Below are 23131 nucleotides of genomic sequence, written 5' to 3'. Positions count from 1 at the left end.
AGCACCCGTCAGTTAACTTTTGAGGAGTTAGAGGAAAAATGAAAAGCTTAGGCATATGACCACGTGCTGATCAAATAGGGTTGTTGTTATAGCTTGGATCTGGAATGTGGTGGAGGCTTGGTCCCACGCTGTTAATGGCATCAGAAGGTGGTGGACATCTTTAGAAGGTAGGGCCTAGTGGCAGGAAGTGAGGTCAGTGGGATATTCTCTTGAAGGGGATATTGGGACTCTAGCCTCTCCTCTTTCTCTCTTTGCTCGTGGCCATCCAGGCCATACTCCCCGCCATGATTTTCTTCACCACAGGCCCAAAGTGATGAAACCAAAAAACCATGGACCAAAATGTCTGAAACTGTGAGCCAAAAAAACCTTTCTTTCCTGTAAGTGGATTATCTCAGATATTATGCCACAGTGATAGAAAGAGAACATAGTTATATAGATTTTCTATGCTTCCTTCTGAAAGTTTGATAATTTTAGCATTTATATTTAGAAATATGATCTACTTTCAGTTAATGTTTGAGTTTGATAAGAGGTAAAGATCTAAATTAGTTTATTTTGGCATATGGAAATCTAATTATTTCAGCAACATTTGTTGAAGAGTCTATCCACGTATGTTCTTGGTATATATTTCTTTATTTCAAATTGCTACATCTTACTTATGTTAACAAGAATAATAATTTAAGGATGATATTAAACAAAGGCTGTAAGTGGGCAGTTTGGAATTTATATAGTAAAGATTAAAGGTATGCATTTGGAGTTGCAGAGCCCTGGGTTAGACTCTGCTGTTCTGCTGTTCATTAGTTCTATGATTTCAGACAGTTTTCTTGTCAACTTAATTTTCTTTAAATTATTATTAATTGACAATTTTCTTTGTCAAGGTTAACTCCTTTATCTGGAGAGTTTAGATAACAGTAGTACCTTTCTCATAGGATTTGAATCTATGTACAGGGTTAATGTCAAGATTATAAGGACAAAGGGATATGAATTGCCCAACATATAGTACACATTCAGTTAACAATGGTCACTGCTGTGATCTCATTCTTCATATTTTTCAAGGACTGTTATTATGAACAAAGGTATTATGATTGGTTTTGAGTTTAAAGTGGTAAAAATTAAATATATCATTATTTACATAAACTGAAGCTCTAGGAAGAGGTCATTTTGTTTCTAGGTCCTTTCCTGAGACCAGTTCTGAAAGGCCAGTGAAAGCCATGCTAAATGGCTAGTCCAGGATAAAGTTAACACCTTGGTATTTGTCCCATGCCTGGGTTGGCCTGGGTTCAGACTATGGAGACCAAGAAGCAGTCAGGCTTGCCTTCTCAGATAGCTTTCCAGTGGCTCTGCTGATGTGATTCCAGGCTACAAGAAAAGAAAGGCCTGGAGAGAAAGAAAAGACTCAGAGACTAAGGAAAGTTCAGTTCTGTAAGGTGTAATTTTTCTGTGACACGTATGTCCACTGTTGCCATGACAGTTTCAGAAAGCAAACACATTGGTGACCCAAACACTTGGCAACCAAGTGTTGGGAGCCATTCTACATAATTTTTGGGAAAAATCATTTCACAATTAAATTATGATTAGACCTAGTCTTCTTGCCTACAGGCCAGCTATGACATGCAGAAACATAACTCCATTTTGCCCACAGGCCAGCTATGATGTGCAGAAACATAACTCCATTTTGCCTCTGGTCACAGCTGAAACCTCAATAGTCCTATGATGCTGTGACACTCAAGGGCAAGATTACATCAGCTGAAGACATCCTGGTTCCTTGAGAACTGAGTAACAAGAGAAAGTTTTCACCTGGGGAGGGACAAATTCTTTAGCAGCTTAACTCATCCCACTTCCTATTGTAAGAACATCTTTGCTCATCTCACCATCCTAATGAACGTGAGCTTCTCATTGACCTAAGATCCTTGTCAGGATAAGATCCTCATGGTCATAGGATTACAGCCACCTCTGAGACATCTGATACTTCCTCCAATTATAAGATCCTTGTCAATTTAGGATTATCATGTCCTCTGCGTCATCTGTTACTCTCTATGAGCCCAATAAATAGTGGCAAGCTCGGGGTGCCTTCGACTTTGCTGCCCAGAGCAGTATTGATCAGGCCCAGAACCCAGCTTCCTCTCTAAGTCTCATTTCCTATCTTTATTCTTCAATTTGCCTTGTGCTATTGTGGCTCACAGGAGACCAGAACCCACTGCAGGGCTTCTGGTAACATCCCCTTTCCCTGTTGCCTATAACGAAGCCTAGAGAAAAATCAGTCTAAGTCTTACCTGGTGTGCCCACCAGACCATCAAGTAAGAGAATACTGCGATCCAAGTGATGGAGCCAAAGAACGTGATGGGAAAGAACTTCCTTGATGACTAAAAGACAACAGAAGAGGGAAGAGTGTTAGTACTGTCAACTGTGATGGGGGAGTTCAAAGCTAAAACCACCTACTGCAACTACTTCTCCTGCATTTCCCATGTCTTGGTAGGATTAACAATCAAAAGCCCCCTCCTACCCCTGATTGCCTCTTGGAAATGTGAAATTGGGGGGAGCTGAATGATGATAATGCTGGTTCCTGGGCTGGAAGTCTCTTAAAGAGAATAACTATTAGTTCCTGCAGGTAGATGCTAAGGTAACTTCTGCTCCTGCCCTTTCTAAGGCCTGATTTCTCAGCTTCTCTGACATTCTGTTAACTACAACTTTAGACTTCTCCTTTCTTTAGTTTGCTCCCAAGTTCATCAGAATCAGGTTCTACGACTTGTAAACCGCGTGTCTAATGACCCACCTGCCAGAAACCCATGGGATTAATTATATTGAACAACGAGTGGGAGGATTCACAAACAGCTCTTACGTCCCACGAACTGCCAGGAAAGCCATGCAGATGAAGCTACCACCACCGCTTATACAGATTCACGGTGGTGCCACACCTGGTAGATGGAGTGGATATAGGCAGAAATGCCCAACTGGGCTGATCTCATCTGGGGATGGGGAAAGGGAGGACGGGTCAGTGACTGCTCCTGGGAATGCTTTCTCTCCTGTTTTCACACCGCACCATATGATGTCCAATTCTTTTTTCAGCTGGGCTGTGTACAATCTCAGGCTTACATTGCGAATACTTTTAAGGTTTCCAAGCATATTAACCAAAAAGCAAGACATCCAAAATGCAGTGTTTTTTATCTGATGAAACCGTAGGACATCCAGGCTTTGTGGAGGCCTGGATTTGATGCTCTTTGTGGAAAACTTGGAGTCCCTTAAAATATGCCCAGACAGCAGACTGCTGTCCCAGGGCTTCTCCCTGTTATAGCCAAACACTATTTATTTCAAAACTTTCCACACTGAGAAACAATTCCAGTTTTCATTTTGATAATGCTATTCAGCTATGTTAGTCACAAATGAGAATGAGTTGGCCCGGACAAAAGCAATTTCAATTGTCTGAAGGGCTGATGGGGCCATCATATAGAACACTCTGCCATGGCCCATGAGAGCTCGATTAGGAAAAAAAGATAAAACCTGTACGCCTAATCTTTTGAATGTCTATGGTATAATGACGGTATAAGCTCCAAGCCAGGCTTATGTTCTCTACTAATTCTAATCTCAGTGAATGTTTTTATATTCATACTGTTCTTATATTCATACTGTTCTTAAATGTAACAATAATAATTTCTCTCTTTAAATGATTGCTGATTTTGCTAGGATGTCATCAGCTAGGATGTCTGGATGACCAAGTGGGCTTAAATAAATTGGGGGGTACCGGGCCATAGTGATACCTAAAACTTTACCCTTAAATGGCTCCTTGTGCTTCTTCTCTTTCTTAGAAGGAAAATATTTTGGACAAGGACTCAGGTGAAACAGAGAATAAAGTGCTCAGTTTTTCAGAGTAGGGACTGAAATCTTCACTTCTGAAAGTAAATTTCTTTAAACCTGGAGTTCATCTGGATTCTAGGGACCAGATTCCACAAGGCAGTGCTAAGAGCCAGGAAAAACTTTGAGCTGACTGGAGTTTCCAGGTTGTCCTCTGGTCATGAGTCATTGTCTCAGGAACCTGAGTGCAACAAGAGTTCCCAGCTGCCAGGGTCATGCTCTGTTGCAGAGCCCCTCTGGCTGTGTGGCCTACACATGATGTGAACATCACCTGGTGCTTGATTCTGAGCATCACATAAAGAAAGCTGAGAGCAACCTTCACAGTGTGGTATCTGTGCTCATGTCCTGGGAGATCATCCTTTCATAGCCCACTCTCCAGATTAGCTCCTTTCATAACTGTGCAATTATAATTTATCTTCCATATTTAATTTTTTACCTTTGTATGTTCATTGAGATGATTTCACTAGTCAGAATCAAATCATTTGACCTTCTATCTCACTTGGAAAATATCATCACTGAACTCTAGAACATTCCTGTCCAAAGGTAGAAAGCAAGGCATTAGACTAAAGACTTAAAGGAACTAAATTTAAATCACCTCTTGGTGAAAAACTCCTCGATATTTGATGCTCATGTTTCTTAATCAAGAAACTGATTAGCAATTAACAGGCATCAAAAAGTACCAAATTTTTAATTAGGAGATCATTAATAAAAGGCTAAAAAAAAGGCTAAAAAATAAATTTCTTTGTGGATTTTAGGGTCTTCATTATAAACCTGGGGAAGCCAAAGGCGGTGCATCTGCTCTATACCCAGATCTTGCAGTAGAGATAAAGTGCAAACCTAGATCTGCCTGGCTTTTAGGATGAGCTTCTAACATATATGGTTATGCTGACTCTTTTCTGAAGAAAAGTAGGGCCAGTAATGCCCAAAATATACCCAGCCAGAGACATAATGATAATCATCATAATACTAGGCTGTGCTGTGAATGTCAGAAAATAAAAAAAGTACCAAGGAAATAGAGACTAGCATTCCAGCTGTATGGCCATCTGCCTTCCCCAACCTCCCATATTGTTCCAGCTTTGGAAGTTTCAACCTGTCATGCATCAGCAGTTTGGCTAAGTGTTTCCCTGTCAAACTACCTCACCACATCCAGCCTCACAACCCATGCGATTTCTTCTTTCATTTTTTTCCTGGAACAGTTTCCTTATTTAGACTCCATGGTGTCATTCCATATACTGCTGTCCCATAGCACCTGTACATTTACTGGTTACCAGTCTCACTGGAAGAAAGAACACAGCCCTGGGAGCCAAGGTCTAGCATATTGATTTGTGGTTAGCAATGGTAGCTCACGCTGACATCTTTCGGGATAGGCCTCATACTAATTAGCAAATAAGCAATTGGGTCCATGTGCTGTCCATTTTGTTTCCAATGTAATGGTTCACTTAGACAATTGACAGCTAATGTTCTCATTAAAAGCTTTTAGTGTATCAGAATGCTACTGGCTTGGCTTGAAAAAAGTTGCTGGACATTAGCTAGCTCCACAAATTGGCCATATCCTTAGTGATTTAAATTCAACAAATATTTACCAAGCATCTACTCTGTGCAAGGTTCTGAATTTTGCTTTTGGGGGGCTGGGGGAGAGATCTCACTATACTACCTGGGTTGGCCTTGAATTTTTTTTTTGGTACCGGCGATCGAACATCAGTCCTTGCGCTTGCACAGCAGGCAGTGAAACCACTGTGCTAAATCCTGGCCCTTGGCCTTGAATTTGTGATCCTCCTGTCTCAGCCTCTGGGACCACAGATGTATACCACTACACCTGGCTTGACATACACGTTTGACAGTTTTTCCACAACAATCCCGTGAACATTAATAGCACGGTGCCTGGGTCAACATGACTGGCTTGGAACCTCTGTTCACAGATTGATTATCAGTGATGAGTCCTTAGACAAATTATTTATAATCTCTTTAAGCTTTGGTTTCTTTATTTGAAAAATGGAGGAAGTATCAAGATCTAATTGTTCTGAAGATTTAAAATGTCTAACAAAGTCCCTAGCACATTTCTATGGTCTATGCTTAGATGTTCCCAAGAGCCTTGTGGACTTAACATGGTGGGCTCTGGGGTTCAGAGCTGACTGAGGCGTGGCCTAGAGGCCCATGCTCCTCCCCGGCTCCTCCCTTCACTCTGCTCCTCTGATGCAGGGAACAGCCCTAACCATGCCCCTCTGCCGTGCCAGGTGACTGTGGACTGAAACCTCTATAAACCCTGAGCCAAAATAAACTTCTCCTTCAAGTTGCAGGTGTTGGGTATTTTGTCCCAGTGATGAGGAAAGTAACTAAGATAAAAAGGACTCAGACAAAAATTGTTACTAGACAATATTATCCTCATTTTAAAGAGATGAGGAAACTAGCACTGGGGAGTGGAAGTGACTGTGGAGAACTGGTCTGGAGTCTTGGCTTTGCCTCTTTCTAATTGTGATTGGACAACAGGAAATCTTTCTGGGTACTAATCACTTCATTCTTGCTGTAACCATGCTTGGCTCATAGCAAACAATAAATACTCAGTGACTGAGCAAAAGAGAGAAATTGCAAATACCTAGCTGAGTTCTCAGGTTCCTCCCTAGCTCCAGGAATTTTCACACCTCATTAGATATATTCCTGTTTTGTAAGGGCACCTATCCTAGCCCACAAGAGGAGAGAAGATAACTTTTGGGGTCCTTATTTTGTTAATTTTAACTTTCACTGAAGATATGTTTCTCAGTAAGGTTTACATTTTAGTTCTTCTACTTTTGAAACAAAGCCATTAATTTAAGAAAACTATAAATGTGAAGCTCATATTAATTACCCAAACTAAAATTATGTACCATCCAATAAACACTGCCATATAATTTGCATATAAATGAAGTGATAATAAAAACAAGTGGGAGTGCTATTTACTCTGAAACTACAAGTATACAATCATGTTTTCCCTGTAATTATTGTGAAAGTTTTAGACGTTTATCTCCACGAGCAATTAAAAATCTCCCTGAGAAGACAGCTTCCTGGCCTTAAAGAGTAGCTGGGGTCTGTCAGTTAATACTTGTCTCCCCTCCCTTTCCTCTCCCTGGATGTTTTCTCAAGAGGCCTTTTGGAAGTACACAGGTCCACGGTAGGATGGCAAAACTGGCCATGGCACTTCGCTGCTCCTCCCACAAAGAGGTGAGGTCTGTCTGCCCCTGACTCTGGGCTCATTTTAATGACTTGCTTTGATCACCAGACTGGGGTGGAAATGACAATATGTAAGTTGAAAAGAGGCCTCACAAGAACTTTGTAGTCTTCATTCTTGCTGCTCTTGGCACTTTTCCACCCTGTGACTAAGCCCAGGTAGCCACTTACTGATCAGAGACCACATGGAGCAAGGTAAAGCTGCTCTAGCTGAGATAGCCCTGTGGTAATCATTCCCCAAGAGAACTGTTTGGCTCAGCCTAATACAAACCTCCAATTCACAGAATTATGCTTTTGGTTTTGTTTTTTTGGTACCGGGAATCCAACTCGGGACCTTACGCTTGTGAGGCAGGCGGCGGCAACACTGAGCCAAATCCCCAGCCTAATTCACAGAATTATGGACTAAAAATATGCATGTTGTTTAAAGTCAGCAAGCCTAAGATGGTGTTACATGGCAGAAGACAACTCATACAAAATCAAGTTTAATGAAACTCTTCCATACTAAGTAAGATCAAGAAGGGTCTTAATGGCTTTTGCACCAAGTGGCATGGGTTCTTCATTTATGTGGAAGATGCACACATAATTTGTCCAAACTGGTATGCTTTGCACATGAGCTGAGACTCTCCCAGGAAAACTGGATATATGGCCACCTTTGTTTGCAATATTGTATTGGTAGTTTTCTTTTTATTTATCACAGAATGTCATGGCAGGGAATCTACAGCTTTATTCCCAGCAGAGGAGAAATGTTATCCAGGATTGAGAAGTTTTTCCCAAGGTTGCACAGCTAATAAATTAGGGGAAAAACCACTGCAGTCAACTGACAGAATGTGGTAGTCAGGAGGCTTGGGTTCGAGTCCAGTGCCTCTTCTTAATACAGAAGTACACTCTTGCCTTGTAGTTTTATGTGGGCATGCTTTGTTTCCTCTACTAAACTTAGAGCTCCTTAAGGAGAGAAATTGTGAATTCTGTGTCTTTATATCTCGCTGAGGGCCCAAGCCCGGTACTTAGCAGCATATAACACATCCTTAGTAAGTATTTGCTGAGGAAATTTTAAAACAACCAAATATTCTTTATGAGATTCTCATTTCTGCCTGAAACAGTATATAGTATACTCAGAAAATGATACACGAAAAATTAGTCCATTCCGTGGTTGGCTCTAGGGGGAGTCACGTAGCAAAGCCCCACTGGTTGCCAGGCCTGCCATGTGCAGCTTCATTTCCCTACCTCCTGGCCTTTGGCATTACAGAGTCAGTGGAGCTGTGGCCATGGCCCGGCGATGACTGCCCTGGTCGGTTTCTGTTTGTTTTCAGGAATTGCTGTTTGGGAGCCTTTGATTTTGTCTATCAGCTTCCTTGAGCTTTTAGCTCAAGACAGGACGATCACTTTGCCACCCTGTATGCTAAGGGTCCTCCGGGTGCTGAGGACCCAGGCCGGGAGCTTGGGCACCTCCTCCCGCCTCAGGTGGACCTCCTGTCCACCAGATGGCGCCCTTCCTTGGGGCCTCATGGCACTAGACCTTCTGTGGGGATTAAAAACAGTGCTGCAGCAAACACAAGCATTGGGCAAACAGCACAGAAGTGTAAAAGATAGAGATATAAAAAGAGGTAGGGAGACAGAGATTTCAGAAATGTCAGTGTGATCTGAGTCACTGGGGAGAGCGAGCCACACAGAACTATTTGGTTGTGGGTTTTCAGCAAGCCAGGCCTTTGCATAGAACAGATGCCTGCAGTTGTATTTTGAATATAGAAACCCAAATATTGTTTTAATTTAGCCACACCTGTTATATGCATCCTTTACAAGTAAATCTCTAATTTTAGGACTTCTTCCCAAAGCAGGTCCTTTCCTGGTGTTTAAATGGCTCTCCACCAGGCTGAATTCTTTATTTACAGGCCAGGCTAACAGGATGGGATTCTTCTGTTTTTTTTTTCAAATGAGGAAGTAGGATCATCTGGGGTCTTTTGAAGGTTTATGCTAAATTATGCTGGATATTATCACAATATTCTATTCCAAATGCTTTTTAGAATGATTTTTTCCCAGATGTCCACCTTCTGGTATCAGGAAATATGAAGAAAGTCACTCAGTCAGACCTGGGACTGAATCTTGGCTCTGTCTTCCAGAAAGGATCAGGTTCAGTTAGTTGACTTGGTTGAACCTAAGTTTCTTTCTACTTATGCCAGTAATAGATACATTCATGCATTAGATATTGCCTGAGATTCTACCATGTAGTTTACTGAAAAGACCTCGTGTGGAATTTAACATATGGCAGTACCTGCTTTTGTTGAAGAAGTGTATGTGTGTGGTGCCATCCTGAGAAGCAGAGCTGTTTCTCCCTTTGCTCTCATTAGCTCTTTCACTTCCTCAGCAAGAACTAACATGTGGTTCTAGAACCCAGTTCCACAGTCCTGGAAGGGCTGGTCTCTTGTTTGATCTACAATCAGAATCTACCCTGTAGAGTGGTTCTGTGTTCACAGGACTGGTGCCTAATAAGGGCAGATAGTATTGATAGTAATACAGGAGGGAGAAGATAAGACATATAGGTGTTTTCCCTACACAAATGCATTTCTTTAAATTAAATTTTTTTTTGTTTTTTTGTTACTAGGGATTGAACTCAGGACCTTGTTTTTGAGAGGCAGGTGTGGCGCCACTGAGCTAAATCCCTGGCCTGAATTAAACTTTGAATTAAGTGAGTAATTTATGTATATATATGAAAATTCAAGGAAAAGTGAGTTGTCCTCCTATTCAGACCTCCTATTCGTTGTTCTTCCCAGAGACAATCACTGTGGTGGTTTTAAAATGTGGCTGCAAACTCTTTGACACTCTTCCTATCAAGACAGTCATATGCTATGTGACACAATGTATTCTATGGAAACTTTTGGCTCGTGACTGCTTTGGCCAGTAGAGCAAAGTAGAAGTGACTCCGAAATTCCTGACACTAGGTTATCAAGATCATGCAGCCTTTTCCTTTTCCATTGGAAGGCTCCCTCTTGGAACCCTCACCACTTATGCAAGACATCTGACAGTCCTGAGGCCACCATGGTGTGAGGAAGCATGAAATCACACAAAGGACCACATACAGGGCAGCAGTAAACCATCCCTGCCTAGGAATGATTCTTCCCCAGGTCCAGAATCCTCCAGACAGCTGCAGCTCCAGCCATGAGTAACCCTAGCCTTTCAGGTCTTCCCAGCTAAGGTGACACTGTGGAGCAGACATCCCCCCTCCCCCCCTCCATATCCAGTGTGCTCTCCTCCAGTTCCTGGGCTGCAGGACCCATACCCATACCATGCCTAAGTGGTTTCATACCACTTAGGCAGGTGCTATGCAGTTTGATAACCTGAATGACCACTAGGACCTTGTGTCCACAGAAGTTTCAGGCATACATAAGAATACCCAGATCTCCCTGTCACCTCCTGTCCCCTCACACAAACAGGAGCAGATTGTGCTAGGGAGTTATACTTTACAAGACACCTGTTTCAAAAATACTTACAGGCTTTCGAACATCAGGTAAGGTGATCCAGAGAGGAAACACTATGGGGAAGACAATCAGGAATGTGGCCTGCTTGCGGGAGTTGGAAGGCCAGGCCAGGCTGAGGGGTTGGTCATCCTCTTCCTCAGTTGTCTCTGTGGTCTTCTGTAGAATGAGAGAGCAAACAGAACACACAACAGTGAAGACAGTGACACAGGCCAAGCAGAAAGACCACAAGGCAGGGCCTGGGAGCTCCAGACTCACTAGAACCTGTCCTGGGCCTGCTTTCTACTGTGCTTTTAGGGTTATAAGAGATGCCGGTCTGCTACCAAGTGGGAAACTGCCCAGCTGTGTGCCTGGAAGAACTTTCTTCTCTGTCCTTCAACACACTTCAGCTCACTTTTGTCAACTGATTACTGGACGTGGGCTATAGCTGCTATTCATGAACTTATCATGAGAAATCTTATCTGCAGAGCAACAAAGAGGAGCCTGTCTCCCTCCTCCTCCTCCTCCTCCTCCTCCTCCCCGAGGACTGTGCCAGGGGGTTCAGAATTCCTGGGGGGAGAGCACTGATGAAACTGAAATCTTCTTTTATTGTTTTGTAGAGCACTGATTTTTGGCAGGCAAGTGAAAAAATCACTGCAGGAACAATTCTGTAATAATCTAGAGAGGCTCTACTCCCTCCCCCTGGCCCAGGAATAAATTCAATGATTTTCTTTTTTTTTTTTTTTTTTTTGCATGGGTATGTTTTTTAACCTGCTTTATCAGCTTGTTGAATTTTAAACCATTTTACTTGCAGCCAAAGGCTTATTATGCAAAAACATATTCCTTAGTTCTGAGAGAGACAGATGCTCAAGCTGAACAAGACACTGACCCTGTGTGGGACCCTGAGCCAGGGTGCAAACTTCCCAGTCCGACTCGGCAGCGTGCTGCCTGGGTTCTGCCTGCCAGCCACTGCTGCCAGCAGCTTCTGCAGTGCCGGAGCTGGAAGAGATGGAAGGCGGCTCTGGCCCGGCAGGGTGACTCTCAGCCTGTCAGCTGGGCCCTGGGAGCCTGCAGCACAGCTCTGTGGACACCACACGTCACTCCCTCCCCTACTTGTTTAAAAATGAAAGTACAGCAGCAGGACAGAGCAGCAGATCTCAAAATAGCAACAGGAACTTTTCTGCCAAGGCTTCCTTTTGAGACCATGGAAATAGCCTGGCCAGGCTTCAGGAAGCTGCTGTTGCCTGATGCTTTTGCTTTCAGTATCACACACTTTCCTCGAGGGAGAAATGACCCCCGCAACTTTGTCCCAAAGTGGGTGGCAGGAGGGGAGGCTGAGGCCAGATGGTAAAGGTCTTTACGGGAGGGCAGGGCTAGATGGGGCCCTAACTCGAGGCAGTACTGTATTTGCAAACCTGAGGGGCCTACAGAAGGGTTTGTAGTGGATCACACATCACCCGCACTTCACCTCTCTCCAGGAGATGAGTTAAGACTAAAAACCATAAGAAGAATAGGAGAGGGTCTGGAGCCATATTAGAAAAGATTGATCATGACAGGTTCTTCTCTTTTGGGTGTAAGTGTCCTTGGTGGTGGGTAAAAGAGTTGATAAACTGCAAATATGAGGAAATGAAGAGGATCAGATGAACAAGCAGAATTAGGAGGGTGGCACAGGGTATTCTGGTCCCCTAGGGCCTCACATGGCCCAGCCCCGTGCTAGTGCAATGCACAGGCTCATCCATCACCGTTCTTTCCTCCAGCCCCAGGCTCCCGCCCCGGATGGAGGGGTGGGTGTGTACAGGCTCCAGTCCCTGTGCCAAGAATCTCCACCTCCTCAGAGGAGAAGCAACAGAAAAAAATCATTCATTCCCTCTGGGCTCGCTTTCTTTCCAAGGTGTCAGGGATATGAGAATAATCTATGTTTCATGGGGCCAATGGGCTAAGGAGACAGGCGCGTCCTAACTGTCCCTGTGCAGATATAACATGATCTCTTGACTCCAGTGAATCACTCCCCACTGCCACCTCCACAGATGAGCCAGGAACAGGCAGAAGAGAGGTGAGGTGCTACCTCATTCCTCATAAGCACCCTGCCTCACACGAATGGTGGTTTTCTTCCAGCAGACCATACACCTCCCCAAAGCTCCATCAAGCTGATCTGAGGAGTCATCAGGCTCCCTCCCTTTCCCGGGCAGCTGTCATCTCCCTGCTCGGTCCCCTCTGCCATCCACAATCTAACAACTTTTCTGTAAACTCTAAGCTAACCTTTTTTGAGAGGAAAAAAACCCAAAAGCAACTCTTTATGACTCATATCATTTTAATGACACTAACAGATGGTGACATTTCATCAATAACCCTTCTGCTTATAATCTACAGATTAGCTCCTTTCTCCATCTGCCAAAGTCACCAGGCAGGCAGTGCCACTATCAAATAGAAAATAATTGTCTGTTTAGATGCATAAGCTCTAAACACATCACTATCCAATGCAAACAATTAGCTGTATTGTAAGGCTTCCAAAGTTGCATTTGAGGTGGCTGCTGCTAGGGCAGAAAAGGACTAAGAGAAGAGCTGTGTCCTATGCTATGCAAGCAGTCTCAGTGGGGGAACTTCTCTGTGGGGAGGTACAGGAGCCTGGAATCCTGGGGTGGCCTTAAAAGGTGCCCCAGGAGCAAGGCTGTCTGCATACTCCAGCAGAAATTCCCTCTGTCTTCTTGCCAAGTCAAATCTTACTCTGGCCCAAGGGGCAGCAGTTTGCAAGCTGGTTAGAGAAGCAAAAGTAAAAGCACTGCTCCAAGTTGAGGACCCACTTTACCTTTATCCAGGCTGGGAGGTTCAGTAGTCTCAACCCCAGGGAAGAGGCCACTGAGGTTTCCAATTTTTCCCAGAGTTGTGGCCTGCTGGCTTTGACTTTGCAATAACCCACTCTTACCTCCTGCAGCTTTGGAAGAGTGTCCACAGAAAGCAAAATAAAGCAAATTGGAGTGGGCTGTCTACAGCTGGGATACAAAAAGAACTCCAGTGACCATGAGAGGGTTTGAAGTGGTTTGGTGTCTGTCAGGTCCCTGTGGAAGCCCTGGAATTATGCAAACCAGAGCCAGGCACAACTGCTGTAGGGCCTTGTAGCCTCTGGTATGGAGAATCAAATGAAAATCATGATTCTAGATTTCCACATGGTGGGTGGTGTGCTGGTTGTCAAACCTTGCAGTATGGTGGGAGAAACAGGCAGCAGGGAATTAGGAATCCTGCTTCCGTCCAGGCTGTGCTTCCTTGGCCAGTCACATCATCACCCACAGCCTTCACTGAGCACCTTTAGGTGCAAAACCACCTGCTAAATTCTGGGGCTCTCACTTTCAAGGGGTCTTGCATTTAAAATGGGAAACAAAACTGATGACTCTAAAAAATTTACTACAGATCCACTTATAGGGATGCTGGAAGATTATGTGGAGATACATTTCCAATTGTTCTCCAATATCTATTTCTTTTCTTTTCTTTTTTTTTTTTTTGGTACTGGGGATTGAACTTGGGACCTTGCATTTGTGAGGCAGGTGGTGGGACCAAAGAGCTAAATCCCTAGCCCCTCTATTTCTCTTTTTTTTTTAAGGAAGAAAGATTTATTTTGGCTCACAGTTTGTAGAGGTTTCAGTGCACAGTCTGCTGGCTCCAAGGCAGGGTGGCAGGGCAGAGGATAAACAGTCCATGGCATGGCAGGCAGAAGGCAGCAAGCAACAGCAGCCCTCCAGTATCTATTTCTGCCTATATGAACTGAACCCATCTGTCTCCTTCAGATTCACATGTTGAAACTCTAGCCCCCAGCCCTCCAGAAGGTGACTATATTTGGAGATAGTGTCATAAAGGGGTAAACTGAAGTGAGGCCATTAGGTTGGGTCCTAGTCAATCTGACTGGTGTCCTTATAAAAAGTGGAGAGTAGGACACATAGAGAACCCAAGGGCCCCAGGGGCACAGAGAAAAGCCATGAGGATGAAGTCACAGCAAGGAGACAGCCAGCTATAAGCCAAGAGGAACATTCTCAGAGGAAACTAGGCTGGACAACACCTTGTACTTTTAGCCTCTAGAATGTGAGAAGATAAATTTGTGTTCTGAAGCCACCCTGTCTATGGTATTTTGTGATGGTGGCTGAGCAAATAGATATACTAGCCTTCTGTTTAGTAACCAGAATCTCCAGTTTTACCTGCTCCTGGAAGAAAGACTTTACTTTTCAGCCTTCCCTGTGGCAAGGTGTGGCCTTGTGGCTAGGGTCTGGCCAGAGGGGTGTAATCAGAGGTATCCACACCTTCCTTGATGTGTCTTTAAAGGGTGAGGGGACATCCTTGGAGACATTTTGGCTGGTGAATGAGCAAATGTCTTGGATCATGAGGTAGAGAAACAATACACTAGGATCTGAGGTCCTGACACCCATTAGGAAGAGGTCTTCCAGTCTGGACTTCCCATACTGACTTAGAGAATTCTACTTATTTAGCTTCTATTATTTTGGGCTTTGGTTGGTCACCTTGGAGCCTTATTCTAGCTGATCTATTATTCTTGTTGTAAGGACTCAGGGGAAATCTCACATCTCATCACCAGGAAAAGTCATGTTTCCTCCAAGAAACATTAGAATAATCTCACACCTGTAACCTCAGCATTCTGGGAGGCTGAGGCAGGAGGATTGAGAGTCTGAGGCCAGTCTGGGCAATTTAGTGACTTAGTGAGACCCCATTTCAAAATAAAAAATACAAAAAGGGCTTGGCTGTAGATCAGTGTGAAGGCCTAAGCTCAAACTCCAGTACCTCAAAAAAAAAAAAAAAGAAAAAGTCTCAGTAACAGTGAATCAGCTTCTATTCCATTTTTGCTTTGTTCCCTGGGGATTTCAGAGCAAGTTTGTAAACAGCCTCGAAGACAGAAGAGAACAGTTCCAGGCAACAGAGAGCATCTCCAGGAAGGTCTCTGGACCTATCAACTTGTTTTACTCTTATTTACCCACGAAGTGGCAGCAGCCTGTACCCTCATGTCCCAGTATCAAGGCTCTTACTCAGCTTGTTCACATGTATCTTATGCTCTGACCTACTGTCTGGCATGGATGGCTCATCCCAGAAAAAGTAAATGGCTCTCCAGGGGAGGCCCTGTGCTGCCGCCACCAGCCCAGAGGTTGCCTCTTAAACCAGAAACCTATTTGAAGTTGGAAGCAACTCAGTTTCTTACTTTTGTCTGTGAGGGTCCTGGGTGAGACGCCAAAGGAGGGTGAGCCCACTTCAATGCACTCTGTCCCATCAGAGAATGAAAATGAAAACCTGGGCGGAGTCAGAGCAGTTCTGAAAGTTCAGCTGTCGTGGCTGGTTATGAGGCCACACTCCTGGTTTTCAGGGAGTACTCTGAGGGCCACCTGGACCCTGCTCGCCTGGGTTTTAGTTCAGGCGGTCAGGAAGGTTCTTACCTCTTTGTCTCCACTCACTTCAGAATTTAGGGGTGCTGGCTCTTCTCGCCTGGGAGCTCTGCCAGTGTGGCATGATGCTGGGTAAAAATAACTGCCAGCTCTTAAATATCTACATAAAAATAGAACTCATTTACCCTAAAACATTGGTGTACCTCACTGCCTTCCAGGCCCTACAGACCTTTAAAAACCTCATCGTGAGGCTGAACTTCTGTCCCCTGGAATGCCTTTAATGTGGGGCAGCCTTTCTATGTAAGAACTTGTTACTGGAATCATCCTATGGAAACTAATAGATCATAAAAGAAAAGCTGCAATTACAGACCTCTGCAGCCACTTAAAATTGGAGCTTTGGCCTCCAAGGGAAGGAGCTCCAGAATTTCCGGCTCACTGGCACAACGCTCCCATCTGATGGATGAGGAGCCTGAGAGGAAGTGATCTGCTAAAGGAAGGTCAGAAGGAAGGTCACAGCCAGACCAGGCTTCGGTGACTGAGTCCCAGTTCAGGATCTTATCTTACTCCACACTGCCTTCCTTCCTCAGTCCTAAACAAATAGGTGTGGATGTGCTTTGTGCCATTATACCAGGCTTCCCAGCTTTGTTTTGTAATACAGTTGTTGTACTGTTCAAAAAGCTAGTTATAGTAAACACTCAGCATTTAACTGATATACTTTCTCTTGATTTTCTTGAGCCCAAACCAAGTTTTGGAGGCTTGATGGCTAACATTTCTTTAGCAAGTTGATGAGAAACATCGGAACCTTGCTTTCTTCCCCTTTTCTCAGTGTCACAGAACATCTACAGCTGCAGGACGGGACACAAAGAGCAGATGTGTGGAGTGTAGTGGGGGCTATTGTGATGGTTCTTCCTTGCCATTATGATGTGTCCGAGGTGCACATTTAAAAGTGAAATGCAGGTGCCAAATGAGGCACTGAAGAATATCAAGTTCTTTAAAAAAGGGTAAGAAGAAAGACTTGTTCTTTCGCATCTATGCCCAAGAACAAAGTGCAAGCATAAGCTGGCTGGCTACAGGAGGCAGCGGCAGTCAAGCACTCTGACGGCCTGCTGAGAGGAGGGCTGAGGGCTGGAGAGTGCTTCCTTGTTTGATGCCACCCTGAATTCCCATGACCAGATGAGCCTGCATAGGCTGCTTCTAGAGTGGATGTGGAGGAGGCCCTGCGGAAGATGGATGAGGCCCTTTGAGAGAATTAACCTTCCTGAAGCTAACATTACAAGAGCTGGAGTGGGAGGTGGGTTATTTCCAGACGCCAACACTGAATGCTCAAAGGCCAGTGAAGTCCCTTGGGAAGAACATGCACAAGGAAACCGCAGCGTCTTTAAATGCAGGGCCCTCTCCTCTCTTCCTCCTTCCTCTGAGAAAGGTAGTGTGTTTCATTTCCCCAGTTAGGTTTCCGTGGGAACTGGTGAAAAGGTGTGCCTGCCTGGGCCATGAGTGTGTGGGAGGCTGCCAGCGACAGAAGATGCCCTGTCTAACGTAGGGACAGCTGGAGATAGGATTAACAAAGACACACTTTTCATATGGATTCTTATTAAATAGGAAGTCAGGCACAAGGCTGTTTTAAATATGAATTCTGTTCCAGAATGTTCTACAACACTGTTATAGAATTAACAGATAATCCATGAAAAGAACTTAGAACAGTGTTTGTCATGTACCATAGTAAACACTCAAAAAATGTTGGTTATTATTTTTAAGACTATTCAGAAAAATAATTTCTTCAAAGACATCTAGGAGAAAGAAGTTTGACTAGATAAATTACAATGACACATTTGCTATGATGTGGAAATTGCAATGATTTTGCTCCTCCGTCTGTCCACTCATCCAATATTTATTGAACGTCTGTTAAATACAGTGATACTGGCTATCTAATTTCTTCCTCTCTTAGGTAATATGAATAAATAGAAGGCCTTTGTAAATAAGATGAAAGGGAAAATCCCACAGCCCTTGAGAGAAAATCCTATTTTACTCCAGTAGGAAGGCTTTAAGTCAGCTTTCTGTCAGAAACTAAGCTTCTGCAGATGGTTAAGGCTCACAATATTGTGGCACCTTGATGTGTTTTGTGCAGGGCTAAAAACAATAGCAGAGTTTGAGTTCTCAAAAAATGCTCAGTCACACCTTAAAACAGAGAAAGGCTCTGAAATCAACAACTGCTGGGCAAGTAAAAGATGCTTCCCAAGAAATGCTCCACTGAGTGCCCCCACTTTGTAAGCCACAGTGGTCCCAGGCTTTGCGCAGGGGAGATGCCTATGAAATCCCACCCATAAACAGTCAGTAAGCTGTTCTCATCCCTGTTTTCCCTAGATGTATTACCCAATTAGTAACTAATGCCTTTATTACATCAGCCAGTTACAGAAATAGAATATTATGCTTGAAGTTGGATCATGGAAAAGACTGATCCATAAAAATATTAACTAATGTGTTGTGGATCATTTTTGTCTCACAGATCCAAAGATTTGAACTTAAAATTTCTATGTGAGGGCTGGGGATTTAGCTCAGTGGCACTGTGCCTGCCTTGCAAGGGCAAGGTCCTGAGTTCGATCCCTGGTACCAAAAAACCCCACAAATTTCTAAGTGATACATGGAAAATGAACTCCAGGGACCCTGAAACAGTAGTTTTGAATTTGCCAAAAAAAGTGCGCTGTCAGTCACTTCCACAGCAAACCAAGTTTTTGCATAGTTCTGCTAAAGGGCTATAAATTTAAGGATAAAGCTTTCTTTGCCTTTCCTCTGAAAAAACAATGAGAAGGAGAGTCTTGAAGAAAAAAGAAACTGTTAGATCAAATAATGGAAACTCCTCCCCATCCAGTGAAGCTGAATTTGAAGATGGGGTCTTGAAGGAAGTAATTTAGTTAAATGAGGTCATAAAGGTGGGGCCCCGATCCCAGGAGATTAGTTTCCTTTAAGAAGAGGTACCAGAATGCTCATCCACACCTGTGCTGATTCCCTGACCTGGCTTCCCTTGTCCAGGCTGTATATGCACTGAGAAAGGCCATGGGAAGCCATTGTGAGAAGGTTGTTATTTGTAGCCAGGAAGAGGGCCTTGGCCAGAGGCTGAATCTGCCAGAACTTGATTTTAAATTTCTAAGCCTTAGAATTGTGAGAAAATGAGTTTCTGTTAAGTCACCCATTCCAAAGTATTTTGTTATGGGAGGATTGGTATACTAATACTCTGATCATATGGATCTCTCTGTCTCCCTCCCTCCCTCCCTCCCTGGTCCTGGAAGTTGAGCCCAGAGCCTTTACACTGAGCTACCCCGCCAGCCTTTTTCTTATTTTTTATTTTCATACAGGATCTTGCTAAGCTGCTAGATTACCCAGGCTCAGCTCAAACTCATGATCCTCCTGCCTCAGCCTCCAGAGTGGTGGGACTACAGTTGTGTGCCTCTACACCAGGCTGATATTTAGTTTTTTGAGTAGATTTTTTTTGGGTTTGAAAAAAATCATTGTGTTCACTTAGTACAGTGTAATTTATTTTTAATTTCCTGTATTTAAGCTCATTTTTTGAGTTTTAGTACAGTCTATTTTTGTCCTCTTAGTTTCTCAGTGTGTTTACATTAATTTTTTCTTACCAACATCTTTTCTCTGCTTTCTGTTTTTATCCTCTGTGTTCCTATCTTTTATCCATAAAATAAAAAGCAATAAGTTAAAAAACATCTCTGCTTTGGAAGAAGTGTCTTCTAAGACATTTGTTTTGCCTTCTGTGTGGACCTCCTGAACCAACAGAGCTAACATTTCAGTAGAAAACAGATTTTTTAAAAAAGTAATACATCTTGCCTGTCTCATGGTCGGAAATAATTCATTCCCTTTATAATACCATCATATGGTTTGTTTTACATTTAGATGGAAAAGATGTTTGCATCAAGAGTTTAGTGCATTAAATACAAAATGAGGTTTCATGGAGCAATGACAACTTGAAAACAACTTAATCTTGTACAAGACTCTGAACTGAAACCAAGGTTTCAAAATATTTTGCTGTGAGTGATGAAGCTGTCTGGACCCAAGCTTTCCAAGAAGCCAAGCAGCCGTTTTATAATGGTGTAAAACAGCATTTGGAGAGACTGGGGGAATGCAATTGCTTTCCTTCACTTTCTATTCTGCCCAAATGATTCTGAGGTGCAACCTATGGACGAGGTGGGTTTCTTTCTGAATTGCTATTATAAATTGGCTTTTGTGTAGTTTTCATGGGCTTTGTATATCTTTTTGATGCAATTCATAAAAAAATTGTCAACATAAAAACTACTTGGAGAATTAGAAAAAGATCCAAAAATCATTTTCATTTTATTATCAACTAGACTTTAATTACTCAAAGGAATAGTGATATTAATGTTAGTATTTTTTCCAGGATGGTAATGGAGCCTCCTCCCCTTTGTCAGCAGTGAGTCCTTAATCTGTCTTATATGAATGATGACTACACTCTCTGAACTCCTCAGGGAGCACAATGACAAATGGTATCATTAACGGCAATATTCTCTGAGCACACAGTGTATAATTTTTTGTCAATATTCAGATTTAGGTAGAAATTCAAGAGTGATTATAAAATATGTTAAAAGGCCTTTGAAAGTATCCTTAGGCATTATGGGTAAGTTGTCCAGGTCATCAGATTAAAAAATAGGCAACCTCAACTTTTCCTTAAAAATATGTATGTATAAACTGAAGGAAGAAAATATTGTCTCCCCTAGTACTGAGACTTACGTGCTAAGGCCTGGTCAGTAAAACGTAATGCTGTTTGCTTCCTAGTTTATGTTGGGTTTTCATGGACAGTAACGGGTTTCTGTTCTAAGGCAATTATAGTTCGCAGATGGCTGGGGCCTTGATGGAGAATCTCTTGAAGCCCCATCTCTCACTATTGGGCTCCCTCCTCAATATTGCCCTCGTGCCTGGCAGTGTCAGATATGGAGACCCACACCCCACTCTCACAATGCTTCCATTTCTTGGTTGTCAAATCCTCATATTACGCTCCACTCATGTTCCAAGAGATTGAATAATCTCAATTAATGGGAGGGAAAATGCAGTCCTAGGCTCTTTCTAAACTTTCCCAATAGTGGACCTGGGTGTTGCATTTTATCATCTAAAAAAGCTACTTTCTTATTGAATAATGGGAGGGTTTGAGGTTCCCAAATACTGTGTTAAACCTCACCACTGCTGAAAACATTGTAAGGGCAAAATTTTAGGAAGAAAGTCAAAATATGGATTCCAAGTACCACCTCTTAGAAAATCTCGGAAATCCTTATTAGACCCAACAGTCTTTGACCAATATTTATTATAAGTCTTTCAAAAGAGTCCTAAGATCATAGCTGTAATCTTAAACAGCAACAATCTATAATAAGCTACAGACCTTGATAACGGTGCTTTTTTCCCAAAACTACCTTCAGATCTCAATTTAATAGTAGGGAGGGATTTTTTTGTTAAAAAAAGCATTTAATTCTTTAAAGAGAACTTCAAAATCATAGTCATTTCCATCATTTTTCTCCACTTATCTTTTACTTAGTTACATAACACTTAGACATTTTTATCAGCACTATGAGCCCTCCTGAAAGTAAGTTGTAGAAAGTCAAGTGAGTTTAGGGGAAGACAACACTAGGGAGAAATAAGTCAGAACTGAGTTCCCAAAAGGAAAAGAGCACTTAATATGGTAAAGTAATATCTGAATTATAAAGTGAGGATGTAAGAAGAAGTCTATATTTTGTACATTCTCTGCTTCTCTCTCCATCCACCTGCCATCCACCCATCAATCCATCCACCCATCCATCCACCCACCCATCCATCCAGAAAAGTGTTTTTCTCATAGAAATCCATTTGGCCCCAGTGTATCTATATGACTCTCTCTCTCTTTTTTTTTTTTGTACCAGGGATCAAAATCAGGACCTTGTGCTTGCCAGGCAGGTGCGGGGCCACTAAGTTACATCCCTGGCCCTTTATGTGACTCTTAACCAAAGCAGGGAGAATTCTTTAACAACACAGAGAAATCTCAGAGGTGAAATGAAACAACAGATAAAAAGCCATTTTGTGATGCATGAAAATATAGGACAAATTTAAAAATGTTAGATCTTTAGGTTGCAGAATGCAAGAATATTGCAAGGTGCCTCTTCTTCCACCTTCAGCTGGGAGCGGTATCTAGAGGGCTCTCATTGTCGAGGCCGCTTCACAGCACAGATGGGGAACTGCCATCACCTGGCTGTTGTCTAGACTGGCAAAGTTAGGGTGTAAGAAAATGCTGGGTTCTGGGTGGGGAAGAATGTTTTGTTGAAATGTCTTTCAAACCTGCTTAAATTCTCCACACCAAAAGTTTGGGGTGGTCAGTAAATTCTCGGTGGCAGCTAGAATCATGTCTCTGTGCTGATATCAACAACAGTGATTTAACAATTTGGGAGAAAAGAATTAGCACTGAGCAGTTTTAAAAGTCAAGTCACTTCTTGGTTCCACAGAATATACAAATGAAGCAAAACCCCTTTTGCCCAGGAGTTGCTCCTTGGTGAGAGCGTGTTAAAGGCCCTTCATTGGCAGTGTAAAGTCTGTAGTGGAGAAGCCTCAGAGATGAGGTGTCAGTGTGAAATTAGTTTCCTTGTAAACAGAATTTTCAAAACAGCAGGTTAATTAAGGAGACGGGCTGAACCCTCAGGAGAATACGGGCAGTGAGAGTTTCTATGAATAAAGTCAGGATGCACACCTCACTCAGCATGAAGCTTGATAAAAACACAACCCAGAAAGAAAGCAAGCTAACAGAACAAAAAGGCACTAAATCATTTCTGTGAAACTGCTTTAGGTGACCTGAATGTTCCCATCTTTTTAAAAAATTCTGGAGCCATAACCCTAATGTACCATCACCCAATCTTTTCAGCTTGGAAACCTCAGGATCAGCTACAGCTTCCTTTTCTTGTTCATTTTCTATGACTGGTTTATTACCACATCTTTTCAACACTGGCACAGGAACAACCCTCAAATCCACCTGCTGCCATTGACACTACAGCCAATACTTGCACCTTGTCATCTGGGCTATTAATAGCCATTGAAGAGATTTTTATTAAGTACTGCTAATAACAGCAAAGACCTAGGAGATGCTTACTAGGTATCTAGAACTGTTCCAAGAGCAACGGATCCTCCCAGCAATGCTACAAGGTTGGTGCGGTTACTGCGAACACCTGTCTTGCAGAGGGACTTGGAGCACAGAGGTGCTGCTGGTCACACAGCTGGGAAGGAGCGGAA

General features: G+C 43.0%; 1 protein-coding gene and 1 long non-coding RNA gene across 11 annotated transcripts in view; one reads left to right on the top strand and one right to left on the bottom strand.

The window, feature by feature from the left end:
* Slc24a2 (solute carrier family 24 member 2) overlaps positions 1-23131 on the bottom strand; it is a 235455-nt gene that overhangs the window by 8709 nt on the left and 203615 nt on the right. For all 5 annotated transcript variants that reach the window (XM_021252901.2, XM_021252902.2, XM_004838341.4 and 2 more), the window contains 2 exons: positions 10533-10676; positions 2271-2360 (listed from right to left, as the gene is read on the bottom strand). In XM_021252901.2, the coding sequence (XP_021108560.1) occupies positions 2271-2360; positions 10533-10676 (234 nt within the window). The remainder of the gene's footprint in view (positions 1-2270; positions 2361-10532; positions 10677-23131) is intronic.
* LOC147825895 (uncharacterized) overlaps positions 1-23131 on the top strand; it is a 122078-nt gene that overhangs the window by 68841 nt on the left and 30106 nt on the right. For 2 of the 6 annotated variants that reach the window (XR_015439910.1, XR_015439909.1), the window contains exon 5: positions 9647-9730. The exons of 3 other annotated variants lie outside the window; for them this stretch is intronic. This is a non-coding gene — a long non-coding RNA (uncharacterized LOC147825895). Of the gene's footprint in view, positions 1-9646; positions 9731-23131 lie in introns of those variants that run through there. One more of the 6 variants, XR_015439912.1, reaches the window with a different exon arrangement.

The sequence above is a fragment of the Heterocephalus glaber genome, unplaced genomic scaffold, assembly GCF_053883595.1.
Source record: "Heterocephalus glaber isolate CG9 unplaced genomic scaffold, H.glaber_assembly_v1.0 deba00001481, whole genome shotgun sequence".
Lineage (NCBI taxonomy): Eukaryota > Metazoa > Chordata > Mammalia > Rodentia > Bathyergidae > Heterocephalus > Heterocephalus glaber.
Note: the sequence above shows the minus strand (reverse complement) of the source record. Positions and strands in the feature narration are given on the sequence as shown.